At 36.5% G+C, this 17292-nt stretch overlaps 1 protein-coding gene across 5 annotated transcripts in view; it reads left to right on the top strand.

The window, feature by feature from the left end:
- Positions 1-735: 735 nt before the first annotated feature.
- The window catches only part of LOC114313143 (uncharacterized), a 31763-nt gene continuing 15206 nt past the window's right edge, over positions 736-17292 (top strand). Inside the window, exons 1-5 of one of the 5 annotated variants that reach the window (XR_014336243.1) lie at positions 736-1105; positions 1239-1872; positions 3649-4062; positions 11921-12034; positions 15909-16282. Coding sequence is in view for 2 of the 5 variants with exons in the window: in XM_028259509.2 (XP_028115310.1) it covers positions 1241-1872; positions 3649-4021 (1005 nt within the window). In the remaining 3 variants the exon portion in view is untranslated. Of the gene's footprint in view, positions 1106-1238; positions 1873-3648; positions 4063-11920; positions 12235-15413; positions 16283-17292 lie in introns of those variants that run through there. The other 4 variants (XR_014336244.1, XR_014336242.1, XM_028259509.2 and 1 more) reach the window with 4 other exon arrangements.

Genomic DNA, 17292 nt, shown 5'->3' with positions numbered 1-17292 from the left:
TGTTTAAAAAAATAAACGAATAGTATGATTTTAATAATTTTTTAGGGTTATTATTCGCCTTGATCATGTGATTATATTTGTTCGATTAATTTCATTTTTTACAAGGATAATATACTCAACAAATCTTATAATATGAACGGTTCAGATTATCAAAATATGATCAGAATAAACCATACAAGGTGTGACGGCATGGGTGCTATCACAGCACCCACCCCCAATCCAAATAAATTACTAAATATTTAGTAATTTATTTAAGTTTGGTATATATAATTTAAAAGTCTCTCTCATAGACAAAACCAAGATTTTATTACCGGATACGCTAAAAGAAAAATAATTTTTTTTTTCACCATATATACAAAACGTGTATATGTACAATATGATATATAAATTATGTATACAGAAAAAAAAATTAAAAACCATAGATGCAATCTTTAATAAGATGAAGAAGTTTTTTTGGGTGCAAAATAGAAAAAGAATGCAAGATGAGAGAAGAATAAGATATGTATTTTTTATTTTGGTGGGCATTTAATGTAAATGCAAGATGCAATCTTTTTTTTTTTTTTTGTGCCCATAATTGATACTTTGGATTCGCAATAAAAAAATATACGCACAAATATGTGGAAATGTCCTGAATACATTTTATCAATAAAATTTCTATCTTTTGTTGACAAATAAAATAAAATCAAATCAAATAAAAACAAACAAACAAAGGAACGCATAATAGGCCCAATCATTATAAGTATAGTGGTTGTTGTTCTTTCATTCGTTCGTTCGTTCGTTCATTCTCTCTCTCTCATTTGTTGTTGATAGATCATACGGATTACTATTTTTTTCCTACTCAGATCCCTTAATTTGATACTTCCGTTTTTTTTACTTGTATCAGATCTTCTATTTTCCATGAATGTAGTTATTTATTTATGTGTTCATTTGTCTCCCCCAATATTTTATACGAATAAATGAAATAATCCTGTTTTGCCCACACAAAGGCCAAAAAACATAGAATATTGGTCTCATGTGCATGCAAATGCAGTAAGGTTTTGTGGCTGACAACGTTTCCTCATCTTGGTGATTTCCGTTCAGGCTAAAAAACTTTATTGCATTGCAGGTGATTTTAGTGTACCCAAAATCCACCAATATTTTTATTTTTAGTTTTTTTTTTTTTTTTTTTTTGAAATTCATCATGATTTCATGCATTATTCATGGTCTTTTTTTTGATAATCTTTGTTTGTACCTTGTAGGTATGAATTCAAATGGCCAAACACCATTTTCTGTTGATGGCAGTCCAGTTCGGCAAACCCAACCACCTGCACCGCCACAGCAACCATCTGTTGACACAAACACAGACACAAGAACTGGTAACACTCAAAACCAGCATCCTTCAACATCTCACGACTGTCAGATTCGGACTCGGACTCGGACTCAGACTCAGACTCAGACTCAGACTCAAACTCGGGTTAAGACTCGATCTTGGTTTCCGAGTCTGAAAGAGAAGACTAGCAGTGGCGACAACTTACATAAGCTGTCGGAGACGCTCCTAGTCACAAATTTCAGTGCAGCCATAGCTATGGTGATTTTCAGATCAGAGGGATCGCCGTTGCAGTATGCTTTGAATTCAAAGCCACCACATGGACTATCATTTGGTATTCTTGTGGCTTGTATTGCAATTGGTTTCACTTGTAATATGCAAGTGATCTTATTGCAAAAGAAATCGCCAATCGTTGCAAGCATAGGGGAGTATGCTGGCGTGTTTTCGTCTGTCATTGGGTTCTTGGCCATGATACAAATGATTCTACCTCTTACCCTCTGGTGGATTGTTTGGCCTGCTGGTATTTCTATCTTCCTATCATCTCTCTATGCCCTTAGAAAGAACAGGTAATTTTTTTATATTATATTTTTTGTTAATTGTTCGGTTTTCTTAACTCAATTACAGTTTTTTTTTTTTTTTTTTTTTTTTTTTTTTTTCTTCATCAAAGCAAAACACAGACCGATCCACCAACCAAATCAGTGAAAAAGCTCTTTATTTTTACTTGGCTTGAAGGCTTATACAAATCAAATCAGTGGGGAAAAAAAAAACGACAGGACTGAAATTACCCAGTCGAAAAGAAAGGAGCAAGTGTGGCTTTCAAGCTTGTCTCTTTTTCTTTTGTCAAATTTTTTTTTTTTTTTCATTTTTAAAATTTTTAAATGCGCCTAAGAAATAAATATTTGTCAAAATTTTGAAAATAATTAACTAGAAACGGCAAAAAATAAAATATAAAGAAAACACTACAGAATATAAAGATTTTAAGGCCAGAACTTTTTATTTCCTAAAAGTGAAAATCTTGGTATAAAAAATATTAAGAGATCAATTTTAACTGTTATGAAATAATCACAAAGTGGTTTCAAAAAGTCAAAAAAAAAATTTTTAATGTCAAAATTTTAAAAATATCACTAATAAATAAATTTTAAGAAACAAAATTATTTCTTGTGAAAAGGTTTTAAAACAATTAAACTAAATAGACTGCTGTTTAACTATCATGAAGTAGTCACAAAGTGGTTGTTTCAAAAAGTGAAAGGAAAAAAAAATTTAATGATAAAATTTAAAAATTGTCGCTAATTTAAGAGGCAAAATTATTCCATCTGAAAAGGTGTAAAAACAATTGAACCAAATAGACTGCTCTTGCTCATATTTGATTAGAGTAAAAAATATGATAGAAAGTGAATGTGATTTTTTTTAATGTAAGAATTGTCCATTTAAAAGATGAAAAAGTGTGAAATGTCTAGATTCAAATTTGTTCACCATTCTAAGATGTCATACACACTTTCTAATATGTTTGGTTTAGTTAAATTAAATGGTTTTTGGTTTAATTCTATTTAAATTTAAAGTTAGACTCCATTTTCAAATTTAATAATGTGACAATCAACTAGAATGTTTAAGATAACTTTTTTTCTTATATCTTCTCTAATTATTAACTAATTATTTCTTTACACATCATTAAATCTAGAAAGTTTCTTTTAACATTTATTGGTTTTCTATGATTCACTTTTGTTGGTATTGGTACGAGCTAACTTCATTAATTTAATTCTTTGTTTGCATAGAACATTATGTTATACATCTAAATTATTCTAATAGGCCCGGATAAACCTACAGTGTAGATCTCTAAAAAGATATATACGATACAAAAATTATGATACCAAAAGTGAATTTATAATGTGGATTCTAAAGGTATATTTTACAAACTACTTCAGCTTTTAGTACCATGTTACCGTTATATACATCATGAAATTCATTTTATTTTTATTTATTCATTTATTTATTTTTGACCTTACAAATTGCTCTGTTTTGTGTTGTTGGACTTCTAAGTGTGTATTGGTAGACTATGGTTGTCTAATCAAACGTAATTCTCCTCACATAAAGTCTCCGACCCCAATTCAAAAAATAAAAAATATATATAATAATTGAATTAGGAAATGCTTAATTTTATAAAACTTTCTAAGAAATGCGCTGACTCAAAATTTTCTTATAACTACATAAATATTCAAATCCAATTTAAAGTATAATTTTTTATTTAAACAGTCTTTTTTTTTTTTATGCTTGTCCAAACAAATGACACAACGAATTTTTTACTTAGATACTTATTATAGGTTTTTGAATTGTGAATTGTGAAGGGATGATACAGAAGATGAGAATGCTATGTTCTATTGGGGGGGAGAGATTATGTCTGATCACAAAAGTGTGTCTTACAACGGCCATGTGAAGAAGTTCTGTAAGGTGAAAAAGGGGACAACACTGCACGAGTTGGAGGCGATGATCATGCCCAAGGTGGGCCCGATTGGAGAAAACGTGCAACTGAAGTTCAAATGTAGGTTCCCATCTTGGGAGTCCATAAACAAAGTGGAGTATGCGTTGGTATCAATCGACAACGATGAGGATTTGGCTTTCGTCTTGAATCAACCGAAAAACCCATGGTCAAAATATAGTTTGCAATTTTATGTGGACTGGGACAAGAGCATGATGGCCAACATAACCCCGTTTGTGTAGTGAACTCAAGAATATTTTCCAACTACTCTTTAATTATATGGGTAAGTTATATTGATGTTCTTTATGTTGTGTTTGGTTAGAGGATTTGGGAAGGGATTTGGAAAGGGAAAAAGAAAAGATGTGTGAAAATATGTGAAATTTAGATATATTTTATCCCCATTTCACCTACTTTTTTCATTTCCCTTTCCAAATCCCTACTCAAATTCCCCAACCAAACACAGCATTAGAATTTTCATAATTTCAGGATCCGCTCTCTTGTTGATGTGAATCATGTTAGAAAACTTAACCAAGGGGTTGTTACCATGTGTGATTAGCACTTTCTGTTGTGCTTAGGAGGCAGAAAACAATCACACAAGCAAGAACACACAAAGATTTACGTGGTTCGGCAAGTCGCCTACGTCCACGGACAGCGGATTTCACTATATATATAACAAAGAATTAAACACTCTAAAATTCTCTCTCTCTGCTCTGTATTCTCTCTTCAACTCACCACACTGAATTCCTCCAATTCACTACCTATTTATAGATGGAATGGGAGAACCAAGCTCTTCAATCAACAGCCTTTGTTGACAAACAAAGCAGCCATTATTGACAACACCATTGTTGACAGCAACCATTGTTGATATCAAATTTGAGCCAATCTTCAACAAATCTCCACCTTGGCGAGGATTCTCTATCCAACATAGTGATCGATCAACACTGCCATTCACCCGAAGGTGCTCAGTTCCGAGAGATGTTGACCAAGTTCAAACAGTGTTGAAACTTGATCCCAGAAACCACTTTTGTGAGCATATCGGCCGAATTATCTGCAGCGCTAATCTTTTGAAGCAGAATATCCCCTTCATTCACAATTTCTCGGACGAAATGGAAACGGACATCAATGTGCTTGGTGCGGGAATGATGAACTTGGTTCTTTGAAAAACAAATGGCACTCTGACTATCACAGTACACCTCAACGTGCTTCTGAACATTACCCAAGTCCTCAATTAACCCATGTAGCCAAATAGCTTTCTTAAAGGCTTCCGTCACTGCCATGTACTCTGCCTCTGTAGTAGACAAAGCCACCGTTGACTGAAGCGTTGACCTCCAACTCACAGGCCTTTTAGCAAGCGTAAATACATACCCTGTTGTTGATCGGCGTTTGTCCAAGTCACCAGCATAATCTAAGTCCACATATCCAACCAAATTCTGTCTGAGTCGGTTATCTTTCTCGAACTTCAATCCCAGATTAACTGTGCCATGTATGTACCTTAGGATCCATTTCACTGCCTGCCAGTGATCTTTTCTTGGATCATGCATATACCTGCTTACCATACTCACAGCATGTGAGATGTCAGGCCTTGTACAAACCATAGCATACATTAATGCACCAACTGTATTTGCATATGGAACTTGTGCCATATGCTTCCGTTCTTCTTCTGTGCGTGGAGACATCAAAGCACTGAGCTTGAAATGAGGGGCCAATGGTGTACTCACAGCTTTTGTTTTCCCATTTATGCCAAATCTGTCTAACACTTTTTTCAAATATTGAGTTTGTGTCAGATAAACCGTGCCCTTCTTCCTGTCTCTCTTGATCTCCATGCCAAGAATTTTCTTTGCTTCTCCCAAATCCTTCATTTCAAACTCTCTTGCTAACTGTGCCTTGAGTTTGTCAATCTCCTCATTGCTCTTTGATGCAATTAACATATCATCTGCATATAAGAGCAAATAGATGAAGGACCCATCTAGAAGCTTACGAAAATATACACAATGGTCAAATTGACTTCTTGTGTATTCTTTCTCTATCATGAACCGATCAAATCTTTTGTACCACTATCTCGGGGATTGCTTCAATCCGTACAATGATTTGTTCATCTTACAGGCCCAATTCTCTTTTCCAGCAACTTTGAAACCATCTGGTTGGGACATGTATATCTTCTCTTCAAGATCTCCATGTAAAAAGGCAGTTTTGACATCGAGTTGGGCGAGCTCGAGATCAAACTGTGCAACCAAAGCTAGCAAGATACGAATAGACGTGTGCTTCACAACAGGTGAAAATACCTCATTGTAGTCTATTCATTCCTTTTGGGCATAGCCTTTAGATACCAATCTAGCTTTGAATCTGATGTTGTCTTTGCCTGGGATGCCTTCTTTCTTGGTGTAAACCCACTTACACCCAATTGCTTTCTTGCCTCTTGGAAGTTGCACCAACTCCCAAGTCTGGTTCTTGTGAAGTGACCCGATCTCTTCATCCATAGCCTCCTTCTAATTGACACTTTCTGCATGCTGCACGGCTTCTTTGAAAGTGCAGGGAAAATTGTCTTCAATGATTGGAAGTGTATAGGCTACCATATCGGTCATCCAACCGGGTTGCTTAGTAACCCTTTTTCCTTTCCTGATTGCAATGGGTTCTGATTGTTGTGGGGTCTCTGGATCTTCATTTTCATATGAACTCTCTTCAGAGCTATCCATTAAGACTTCTTCAGGATGGTTGATTGGCTGACTAGTCTTTGCTGGAGTCTCAAACCCCACCTGCACTGACTTCTTCAATGCTTCATCATTTTCTTGAGGATTTGGTTGCGTCAGCATTGTAGACTCATCAAAGGTAACGTCTATTCTAGTGACAACTTTCCTTGATTCAGGGCACCAGAGTCTGTATCCCTTAACACTGTCACTGAAGCCCAAGAAGATGGCTTTCTTGGCTCTTGGATCCAACTTAGATTCTGTAACATGAAAATAATCTGGACATCCAAAGATACGTAGCTGATCATAATCAGTAGCTGGCACTCCAGACCATACCTCCATGGGAGTCTTGCCATCTAGTGCTACAATAGGTAGTCGGTTAACAAGATGACGAGCATAGTTCAATGCCTCGCCCCAAAATGCCTTGCTCAATCCAGAATGTGACAGCATACACCGGACTTTCTCCACCAAAGTGCGGTTCATGTGTTCAGCAACTCCATTTTGCTGCGGTGTTCCAGGAACTGTGAAATGTCTCACTATCCCATCATTCTGGCAAACCTCAAAGAAGGGATCTGATGTGTATTCCCTGCCATTGTCAGATCTGAGCTTCTTGATCTTTCTTCCTGTCTGGGTCTCAATCATTTTCTTCCACATAAGAAAGATTTCTAATACTTCATCTTTATGCTTCATTGTGTAAACCTAAACTCTTCTTGAGAAATCATCAATGAACGACACAAAGTAGTGTTTGCCTCCCAATGAAGCATTCTTGGAAGGACCCCATACATCGGTGTGAACATAGTCTAGAATCCCTTTGGTACGATGAATAGCAATACCAAACTTGATTCTTGTTTGCTTGCCTAGTACACAATGCTCGCAGAACTCAAGCTTCCCTGTTTTGGCGCCTTTCAACAGGCCTTGCTTTACCAACCCTTGTAAAGCCTTCTTACCGACATGCCCTACGCGCATGTGCCAAAGTCTGGAAGTGTCTGATACATCATCTTCTGAGCTGGTGGAGACAGCCACTCTCCCTGTGACTGTAGAGCCGTCTAGGAAATATAAATTTCCCTTTCGAGTACCCTTAATTGCAACAAATGCTCCTCGAACAACTTTGAGGACTCCACCTTCCATAGTTACTCTGTAACCTTTGGAGTCTAAAACTCCCACTGAGATGAGATTCTTTGTCAATTCTAGTACATACCGAACATTTTCAAGAATTTTGATTGTTCCATCATGTCTCTTCAGTCGAATTGTTCCAATCCCCTTTGTCTGGCAAGCTTGGTCGTTGCCTATTAGCACAACTCCTCCATCAAACTCTCCTAAGCTCGAGAACCACTGCTTATTAGGACACATGTGGTAGGAACATCCGGAATCTAGTATCCATTCATCAGATTGGCCATATAATGAAACTGTGAAGGCTAATCCTTCACCATTATCTCCATCTCGTGCAACGTTGACCTTTTCCTCTTTTTGGTCTTTATTAGGGCAATCTTTTTCCCAATGCCCCTTCCGGCGACAAGCAGCACACTCGTCTTTTGCAAGACGTCTTCTATCTGATGATTTCCCTCTGGATTTTGAGCGAGACTTTCCTCGCCCTGTATATCTTCTGTTATTTGTCCTTTCTCTGACTGTCAATGCCTCGGATGCTGAGTCCATGTTTGCAGATTTATCTTTCCTTCTGAACTCATTATTTACCAAGATGTTTGCAACATCAACATACTTGATCTTTTCTTTACCGTACAGTAAAGTGGTGGTGAGATGATCATATGAGTCAGGTAAGAAATTCAACAGTAACAGTGCTTTATCTTCATCATCAATGTGATCATCCAAGTTTTTCAAATCGGTAAGAATTTTGTTGAAATTGTTTAGGTGTTCGTTCATCGAAATACCTTTCTTATAGTCGAAACGAAACAACCTCTTCTTCAAGTAGAGCCGGTTCTCAATGCTCTTTGTCATGAACTTATCTTCCAGCACCTTCCAAAGCTCCTTCGCAATATCATATTCTGTGAAGGCGTACTTCTCCTCTTTTGTAAGGCAAAGTTGGATGGAACTACAGGCCAGGAGATTCACTTTCACCCATTCCATCCCGTCCAGGTCATTTGGTTTGTCTCCCAGAGTGAAGTGCAGGTTCATCTGGACAAGCATATCTTTAACTTCGCATCTCTACATGCCGAAGTTGCTGCTTCCATCAAACTTTTCTACCTCGAACTTAGCATGGGACACCGAGGTCCAATGCCTAGAGTTGCTTGTAGTCACTGGATTACTTATGGACTCGGTTGATTTGGTCTCTGTAGATTCTTCCATTAAGAATTTTGTTTTTAGAAACTCCGATTCAAAAAATTGACCGTACAGATGTGTCCAGAATACTCCAAATAGTTGGAAAGTACTATTGGATCGTCAAAAACGGACTCCGAATGACTCAGATCAAGCCAAAACAATGTGGACGGTTCAGATCTGCAGGTGTACCTTAGCTGCGCAACAGCGGGTAACTCTCTGCCCCTGTGTTGACTGGTTAACGGAAGGTTGACGTGGCTAACATGTGGCTGCCACGTGTCTGGCTGACTGACACGTGTCACCGACGTGGCAGATCACGTGTCACTGACGTGGCGCTGACTGATCGATAACGTGGCGTTGACGAGTCGATGACGTGGCGCTGACGCGTCGCTGACGTGTCTCGTCTTCTTCCTGCAGACAGGCGTGTGGCGCGTGGAAGCACGTAGTATGACGCGCCGACAGTCAACCGGCGCGTGGTGGCGCATGGTGAGAGTGGATTTAACGCGCTTCCTTTGTGTGGCGCGTGAGGGCGCGTAGGAGGGCTTCTGGGCTTCTCTTTGCAGTTCTGGACTCCTCTCTTGGATTTCTTGCTCCTGGTGTGCTCAAAAGTTGATTTCGAGCACTTCGAAATCTGGGCACTTTCAGAAAAAATTTGATTTTTCACCACCCGGGCTCTTATACCAATTTGTTGTGCTTAGGAGGCAGAAAACAATCACACAAGCAAGAACACACAAAGATTTACGTGGTTCAGCAAGTCGCCTACGTCCACGGGCAGCGGATATCACTATATATAGAACAAAGAATTACACACTCTATAATTCTCTCTCTTTGCTCTGTATTCTCTCTTCAACTCACCACACTGAATTCCTCCAATTCACTACCTATTTATAAATGGAATGGGAGAACCAAGCTCTTCAATCAGCAGCTTTTGTTGACAAACAAAGCAGCCATTGTTGACAGCAACCATTATTGACATCAAATCTGAGCCAATCTTCAACACTTTCACCACTAAGTCTCTCTTAATGAGAGACCTTGGATTTCACTCTTAGAAATAGAATTGGGTGTTAAATTTTTTTTTTTTTTTTGATCAGCAAAAAGAAACTTTATTGATGAAAAAAGCAAGATACAAGCGAAACTTATATCAACAAAGAAGGGAAGTGCAAAAAGCATCATAACTAACCAAATCAATCCCAACTAGGTTGGCACCGATGAGATAGCACAATCCTATGCTAACACTAAACCCAAGATCGGTGAGGAACCAATCAAAAGAAACAAAAAGAGAGAAAAGGAAAAAAAACAACAAATAACCAGAGCACACCCACAGCCAGGCCAATAGCAACATCAGATCCTAAATTAAGAGATCAGCAGCACACCACAAACACTCCCAGATCCCAGACACACCAGCAAAATCAGCAGCCATCTGGACTACACTAACATATAGTAACACCATCTGGACTACAGCAGAAACAGCAACAACTTCAGTAACTTCACACCACAGCATTGCAGCAACAACACTTCCACAGCACCAGCAAGATCCAAGCTCCAAACCTCTCAGCTACTCCAGCTTCTCCAACATAAGTAACCCAGCAAACTACAGACCCCTTCAAATCCCTTCAACTACTATGACACCCTGAACTGTAACCACACCAGTAACACCCCAACAACAGGACCCAGCAGCACTTTTATCACAAACACTGTCTAACCTGATGTAAATTAATCACTATATCTTGAACTGAGTACTGCAACCCTGCGATATTACTCTTTGCCCAAAAAGCTATCCTAGACTTCACTAAATCTACCAGCTCAACAAAATTCGGAAGTCTCCCAATGAACACCTCCTCATTCCTCAGCTTCCACACTGACCACAACATTACAAGTGGCATCAAGTTCCAGATTTTCCTCTCCTTCTTCTTGAGTTTCAAGCCAACCCACCATTGTAACAAAGCTTCAATTGTACATGGTACTACCCAACACATATCCCACCAGTTTACTAATTCAGACCATACCCTCCATACCGGCGGACAATGAAGTAAAACATGACTAATCGATTCAATTGCATTTCTGCATAATGGACATAAGACACTAACCTGATCATCCAACACACCAATCCTATATAAAAATTCAACAGTCTTTACTCTTTCCCTCCAGGCTAACCACCCAAAGAACTGCACTTTTGGTGGAGCCACAGACTTCCACAGCCTATTAGCAACACACAAATCAGGTCCCCTATCAACTTGAAGCCACTTCCACACAGATGCCACTGTGATCTGGCCTGAAGAATTCACCCCCCAATGCAAACAATCAACCAAATTCCCATTCTTGACAGGGCCATCATTCAACCAATCTCTCAACCTGCTTACCTCTTCTTCTTCCCAAGCTCTTAATTGTCTTCGAAACCTTAAACTCCACTGACCTGACCCTGCTCTTTGCTACCTATGCTGCATGACCAAACCCTTCTTGTCCACTAATAACTGAAACAATCTTGGGAATTCCTCCCTTAGCACTCTATTGTTGCACCACTTATCAATCCAAAATTTAATTCTTTTTCCATTCCCAGTCCTTACTTTTGCATTTTCCAAATAGAACTCTACCATCAGTGGGTTATCTTTAGCAATACTCAAAATACTCTGCCAAATTGGAGAAACTCTACCTTCTACCCTTCTCACAGGCCACCACCCTCCACCCTCCTTACCATATATACTGCACACTACTGCCTTCCATAATGCATCATCCTCAACACCATATCTCCACCACCACTTCAAAAGAAAGCTAGCATTCATATCACTGATGCTCCTCACCCCTAAACCACCTTGACTCTTAGACTTAGATACCTCCTTCCATCCTACTAAATGAATCTTCCTCCTAATCTCAATCCCCCCCCCCCCCCCCCAAAAAAAAAAACCGAGCCTGCAATTGCTCAATTGATTTCACCACTCCCTTAAATTGGGTGTTAAATTTAGCTTAATGTCTAAATAAATTTTTTCAGTATGTTTTACATAATAGAAATAGGCGAATGATTTAAATTAAAAACAAATCAAGTAAGTTTAAATTGACAAAATACTTAACAGAAATAGGAGCTTTTTTTTTTGTGTGGTAATTTTCCCTATTTGGTTTTACTCTTTAAATTTTAACGATATTATTGTCCATGCATTGTATCACACCAACCATTTTTTATTTTTTATGCAGATGTGAAGATTTTGCTGCAATGAGGACATGTAGATGCATATCGCAGGAAACTCCAAGAGTTGGGCGAATGGTCGAAGTTTGAGATTTGGAAGTGCATTATTTTCATAATTTCAGGTTTGAAATCTCTTAAATGCAAATAATATATTGGGGTTAGTCCGAGTACGAGACTTTGCCTCAAAAAGATACATATAACACATGAGTGGATTGATCTTCACAAATAATTTATTTTACTTGTTTGTTTTTTCTTCTATTGGTTGGAACAAAATGCAAAAAACTTCAAATATTCACTAATATTATTTTTGTTCTACTTCTTTTATGAGTCAATTGAATATATATCTAGATTTTTATTATATTTGAGTAACAAGTCCACTAATATAGAACACCTACAAAAGCAACTTTTTTTTAACGTTTTTATTTTTAGTATTTTTTTTTTGTTGAAAATTATATCAAAATTTTTTACTTTTCCCGTCCGTCTTGTGTAAACGAATCTAGAAAGTAAGTTTTTTTTGAAAAATTCTAACAAAAATTGAAAATTCCAAAATAAATTTTTTTAAAAAAAAAAGTTTACTATTTTTTTTGCTTTTATTTTCATCTCTTTTGGACTTATTTTGGATTTTTTCAATTTTTTTTTTTTAAAAAAAATTCAATTCATCTTGTCGAGCTAAATCTAAAAGTCTAAAACTTTTTGAATTTTTTTTTTTAAAAAAAATTTACTAAAGACAAAAATAAGCCCAAAAAAAGATACCAAATAAATAAATCCCAAACACCCGTTGATAAATGAAATAATCCAACAATTCATTTTATATGGTATCAAATGATTGTTACTATTGTGAAGCCAGTCATCACAAGAAGCCAATCTTCACAAACTCTCTTAATCATGAAAAGTTATTTAGTGGTCTTGAAACATTGTTAGATGTGTTTCAAGAGTCTTGTGATTAATAGAGAAGATAGAGTCCATGATTATATGTTGGGTCACAAGGGAACAACAACCGGCATAACATTTGGTGATTGGTGGGAAGTATTGTCAAGTGGTGTGTCTAGACCACCTAATAAATTTTCCTTCATAACCCTTGCTTTATGCAATGTCGAAAAGTTGTCACTAATTGTAAGAATGGTTGCACCTCCAAATTTGTTTAACACTTCTTATATTATACTAATATTTAACAATATGATTTCAAAATTAGAATATTTCACACCCTATAATCATAGTAGTTCGCACCACCAAATTATAAAGTTTGGTACACATAACAAGAATTTAAAAATAATTTTCAAATTAAGTTTTATCTAATATTGATCCCTTATATTTGTTATTTGTGCTATTTGTTATATTTGTTTATTATTTAGAATTATTTATATTATTACATTTATCTTTATTTGTTGCCATTATTGTTTTCTAACCACGTGTTATTTATTTATTTATTTATTTTTCTTTCTTATACTTTAATTTGCTTACACCACTTATTTCACATTCATTCTTTGGAAATAAGAATATTGTCACATTTGAAATGACACTCTTAAAAATGAGCTCAGAAAATTATTGAAGCATCTTCTTTTAATTCGTAAATTGATTTGTCTTGTGCTAATTTTTACTTGTTTTAACTATGCATAGCAACACACAATTCAACTATGAAATTAGTCAAAACTAAATTGCATAACAGTAATGATAGAGATCCCTACAAAACACAATTCCCACAGCTCTCAAAATGATTTGAATCATGTCACTGTCAGACACAACTCCTAAATAAATTCAAATACATCAATGATTAATACATTAGTGGGAGTCATGAGGGTCCTCTTTTGTGGGAGTCCCAAACATTTTCCATTGCCTAATAGGATTAAAGATGATTTGATCACATTTATTCAAAAAGATATAAATTGAGGTTTTGATGTTGATCATATCATAGTATATATGTAGTAGACAGAGACATATAATAAGTTAGTGTAGACAAAAAAATTTGTTCATTTATATATTTTTACTTGATTATGTTGACAATAAATGTTTAATTAATAGTAATATAATTTACTTTTTTTTTATTGTTGATAAAAATTAATATTAATTTTACTTTTTGTTTGCACTCTAGAATGAATCTTGAATCCATCTCAAATTAAGGCCTCATTTGGCAAGTAGTGATTTTAGTCAAAAAGTCACTACAAAAATCAAAAAGCCAACAACTTATACCAAAAAGTTAAAGATTCTATTTTCTCTCTATTTTTGCACATTTTTTTATAAAAAATTAAAAAGTCATCCCAAATATACTAGTTTTTTTACATCATATTTTAGTTAAAAAGTTAAAAAATTACTAAAAAATCATATTCTCAAATGAGACCTAAACGTCCAATACTCCGGCCACAACAAGAATTTGTCATTAAATTTGCCACAATTTAGTGACAACAAAAAAGTTGAAGCTCAAAAGCCGGTGGAAATGGAATGAAGATGATCAAATGTAGGAGTGAATTTTCTTAAAATGATCAATAATTAAAACGGTAAATTATATAAATGATCTCTGTAGTTTATACAATGTGTTAATTGGGTTCATGTTATTTTAATTTGCTTAATTTTGTCACTTAATCTAATAGTCTTTGAGTCATATTGATCTAATAAATGACGGTCGTTAGGTTTTGTGGACGAAAACTCAAACGATGTGTCAATTTGATTCTTATAGTTTACACGATGTGTCAATTTAGTCTCTATTGTTTTAATTCGCTCGATTTTTACAGAGACCAAATTGACAGATTAAACTTGTTCTAAAGTTTTAACATGAAGATTGACTTTAAATGTAGATTGCATAAAAGTAGTATGATAAATTTCTTCAATTTGTAATTGTGGTATATTCCAACATAAATTAATTTTATCATTATGTATTTTTGCTTCTTCTTCATTTATCACTATACCTGGATTAGGTATGGGAGCTAGAGTTGTGGATCTAGAGCTGACTGAAGAGTTACTTTTGAATAATCGACTCATGGTTCTGACTAAGTAAATGACTTACAGGAATCTTAATACATTGTCTAAACTTATCGTGGTTTCACATACCATGTGTTCACACATACCCTCTCCGAGAGACCCCTAATTGTCCTACACTGCCTAACACTAAGGACTTACTCTGGACAAGGGACGAATGTTGGGTGGCTACTAGCTAGGTGGAAAGACACAGATAACGTTAATGACAGATTAAGATGACTGAAGGCAATTACAAAGCAGAATAGAGATAGATTAAGTAGAGTTAACAATTCAATAAGCAACTGAAATTAACAGAAACTTGGCTCTGATACCAAAAGGAGATGGAAGCACATACAAGAAGAATCACAGCAGTAATTAAAACATTTCATTAAAACATAATAATCAAACATTTTGAATAGAACATTTTGACTTACAATTACAGAAGAACAGCTGAAGGTGAGGGAAGGGAAAACTTGATTTTAAACTTGATGACTAATGATGAAAACATTACAATTTATAAGAAAAGAAAATAACTATGCTGCTTGTGACTAGGTGATGGCTGGTAGCAGCTGGCAGCACATGGGAAGAAGCAAGCTGTCAATTACTTTCGGCTGATTGACTAAAAGTTGATGTTGCTTTTGACTTTGTCTTCAGATGAATAGTGAACAGTAAAATTGACTTTTACTATTCATTACTTTCGGTGGAGGCAAGCATGTGACTGAGGAATCAATATAAATACAAATCAACAACTTATCGAGCGAATTAAAACAATAGAAATTGGCACATCGTGTAAACTACAGAGACCAAATTGACACATCATTTGAGTTTCTGTCCACCAAACTGTTAGCTATATATTTTGTAAAAGCCAGTTACAATCCGACACGTGGCAGAATAAGGGTATTATTGGAAAATAATTTAAGTCTCCAGTCCTGATCGTACACGTGGTGATGATAATTGGTTCTCACATGGTCTGAGCAACATTGGATCAGTAAAGAAACGCAAGGTGACGTGACTTCAACGGTTACTCATATTCAAATTCAAATACAGGAGGGAAGCCTAACTGCAAATGGTGGCATAATGGAGCTACTTCTAAGGCAACATGATCAGCGATCATGGAGGAGCAGTTCGACGGTTCGAAGAGCAGTTCGAAGGTCATCTTTGACAAGTATAAATAGCAGAGAGACCCCCAGGAAAAAAGGACGGAACTCAGATCATACATACCAGTCTTTATTTCATATTTTACTTTCCAGTTTTACATTCCTGTACTTTCAATACCTGCACTTTACATATCTGCACTGCACTTCAATTCATAGGAGTAGTCTCAAGTAGATTCAAGTGGACTGTTGCTGTAAACCTCTTCGAGGCTGAGTTTGGACTATTGTAAGTTTTTCATTTTTATGAAATACTTCCATTGTTCTTCATATTAATTGTTATTTCTCTTAATTTCTCCTAAGTCAAGCCACCAGTAAAAGTCCTCTTCATTGAGGCTGAAAGAACTAAAACACAATCGTCTGGTAATTGGTTGGCAATCACAATTTCTGTAAGGACTGATTGATCCTTGCTGGCACGCTCACATTTACAAAAATACCCTTCGAAAAGCCAAAAAGCCAACATATATTTTTGGCACGCCCAGTGGGACTATTAAAATATGGCTAGACGAAGACGACAAGGAGAAAATGAACGCTTGGAGGAAGGCGTAGAAGGAGAGGTAGAAATACCTAATCCAGAGGATAATGTGGTAACATATCCTGTGGAAACTCCCATGTTATCAGAACCTTTGGTCAAACAGACCAGTACTTCTGGACAAGAACCATATGCTCGTAGTATTGGACGAAACCAAGGAATTGGACCATCCACCATTCCATCTACTCAGCCAACAAATCCATGGGATGGCTTAGTAGATGCTATGGGACAACAACTAATGAACACAATGGAAAAATGGGCAACATCCTTCTTGGATCGAATGAATAATCACTAACCAACAAACACAAGACACACGGAGGAGGTTTTAAATGTCCCTCAGCAAAGATTGGCTAGAGATAAACAGCCTATGCAAGTTAATGGACATTCTAATGGTCAAACTAGTACCCAAAACTTTGAAAGACCGTCACCTCAGTCTTGGTATGAACCTGTTTCGAGGCCTGCAGCGGGCCAAAATGCCTCAGTACTCAACAATGAAGCCACACAAATTGGTGGACCTGGCCAAATACAAGAAACTGGCATAAGAACGGTTACAAATCCCATGTTCGAAGCCATACCTGGTACTAGGGGGTATAATAATCCTTTATTCGAATTCATACCCGGGGGGTTGGAAGGTTTTCCCACAAATGGAAGGGATACAACATCTGTTCCAACACCTTTTGCAGGTCCTTTCACAGGACAGGCTCAACGGGGTTACCCACACCCCCAACAGCAACCTGCACCACAGGGG

Source organism: Camellia sinensis, chromosome 7 (assembly GCF_055761805.1).
Source record: "Camellia sinensis isolate YWXY chromosome 7, ASM5576180v1, whole genome shotgun sequence".
In the NCBI taxonomy this organism is placed as follows: Eukaryota; Viridiplantae; Streptophyta; class Magnoliopsida; order Ericales; family Theaceae; genus Camellia; species Camellia sinensis.
The sequence above is the reverse complement of the archived record's forward strand: the minus strand, read 5'-3'. Positions and strand labels throughout refer to the sequence as shown.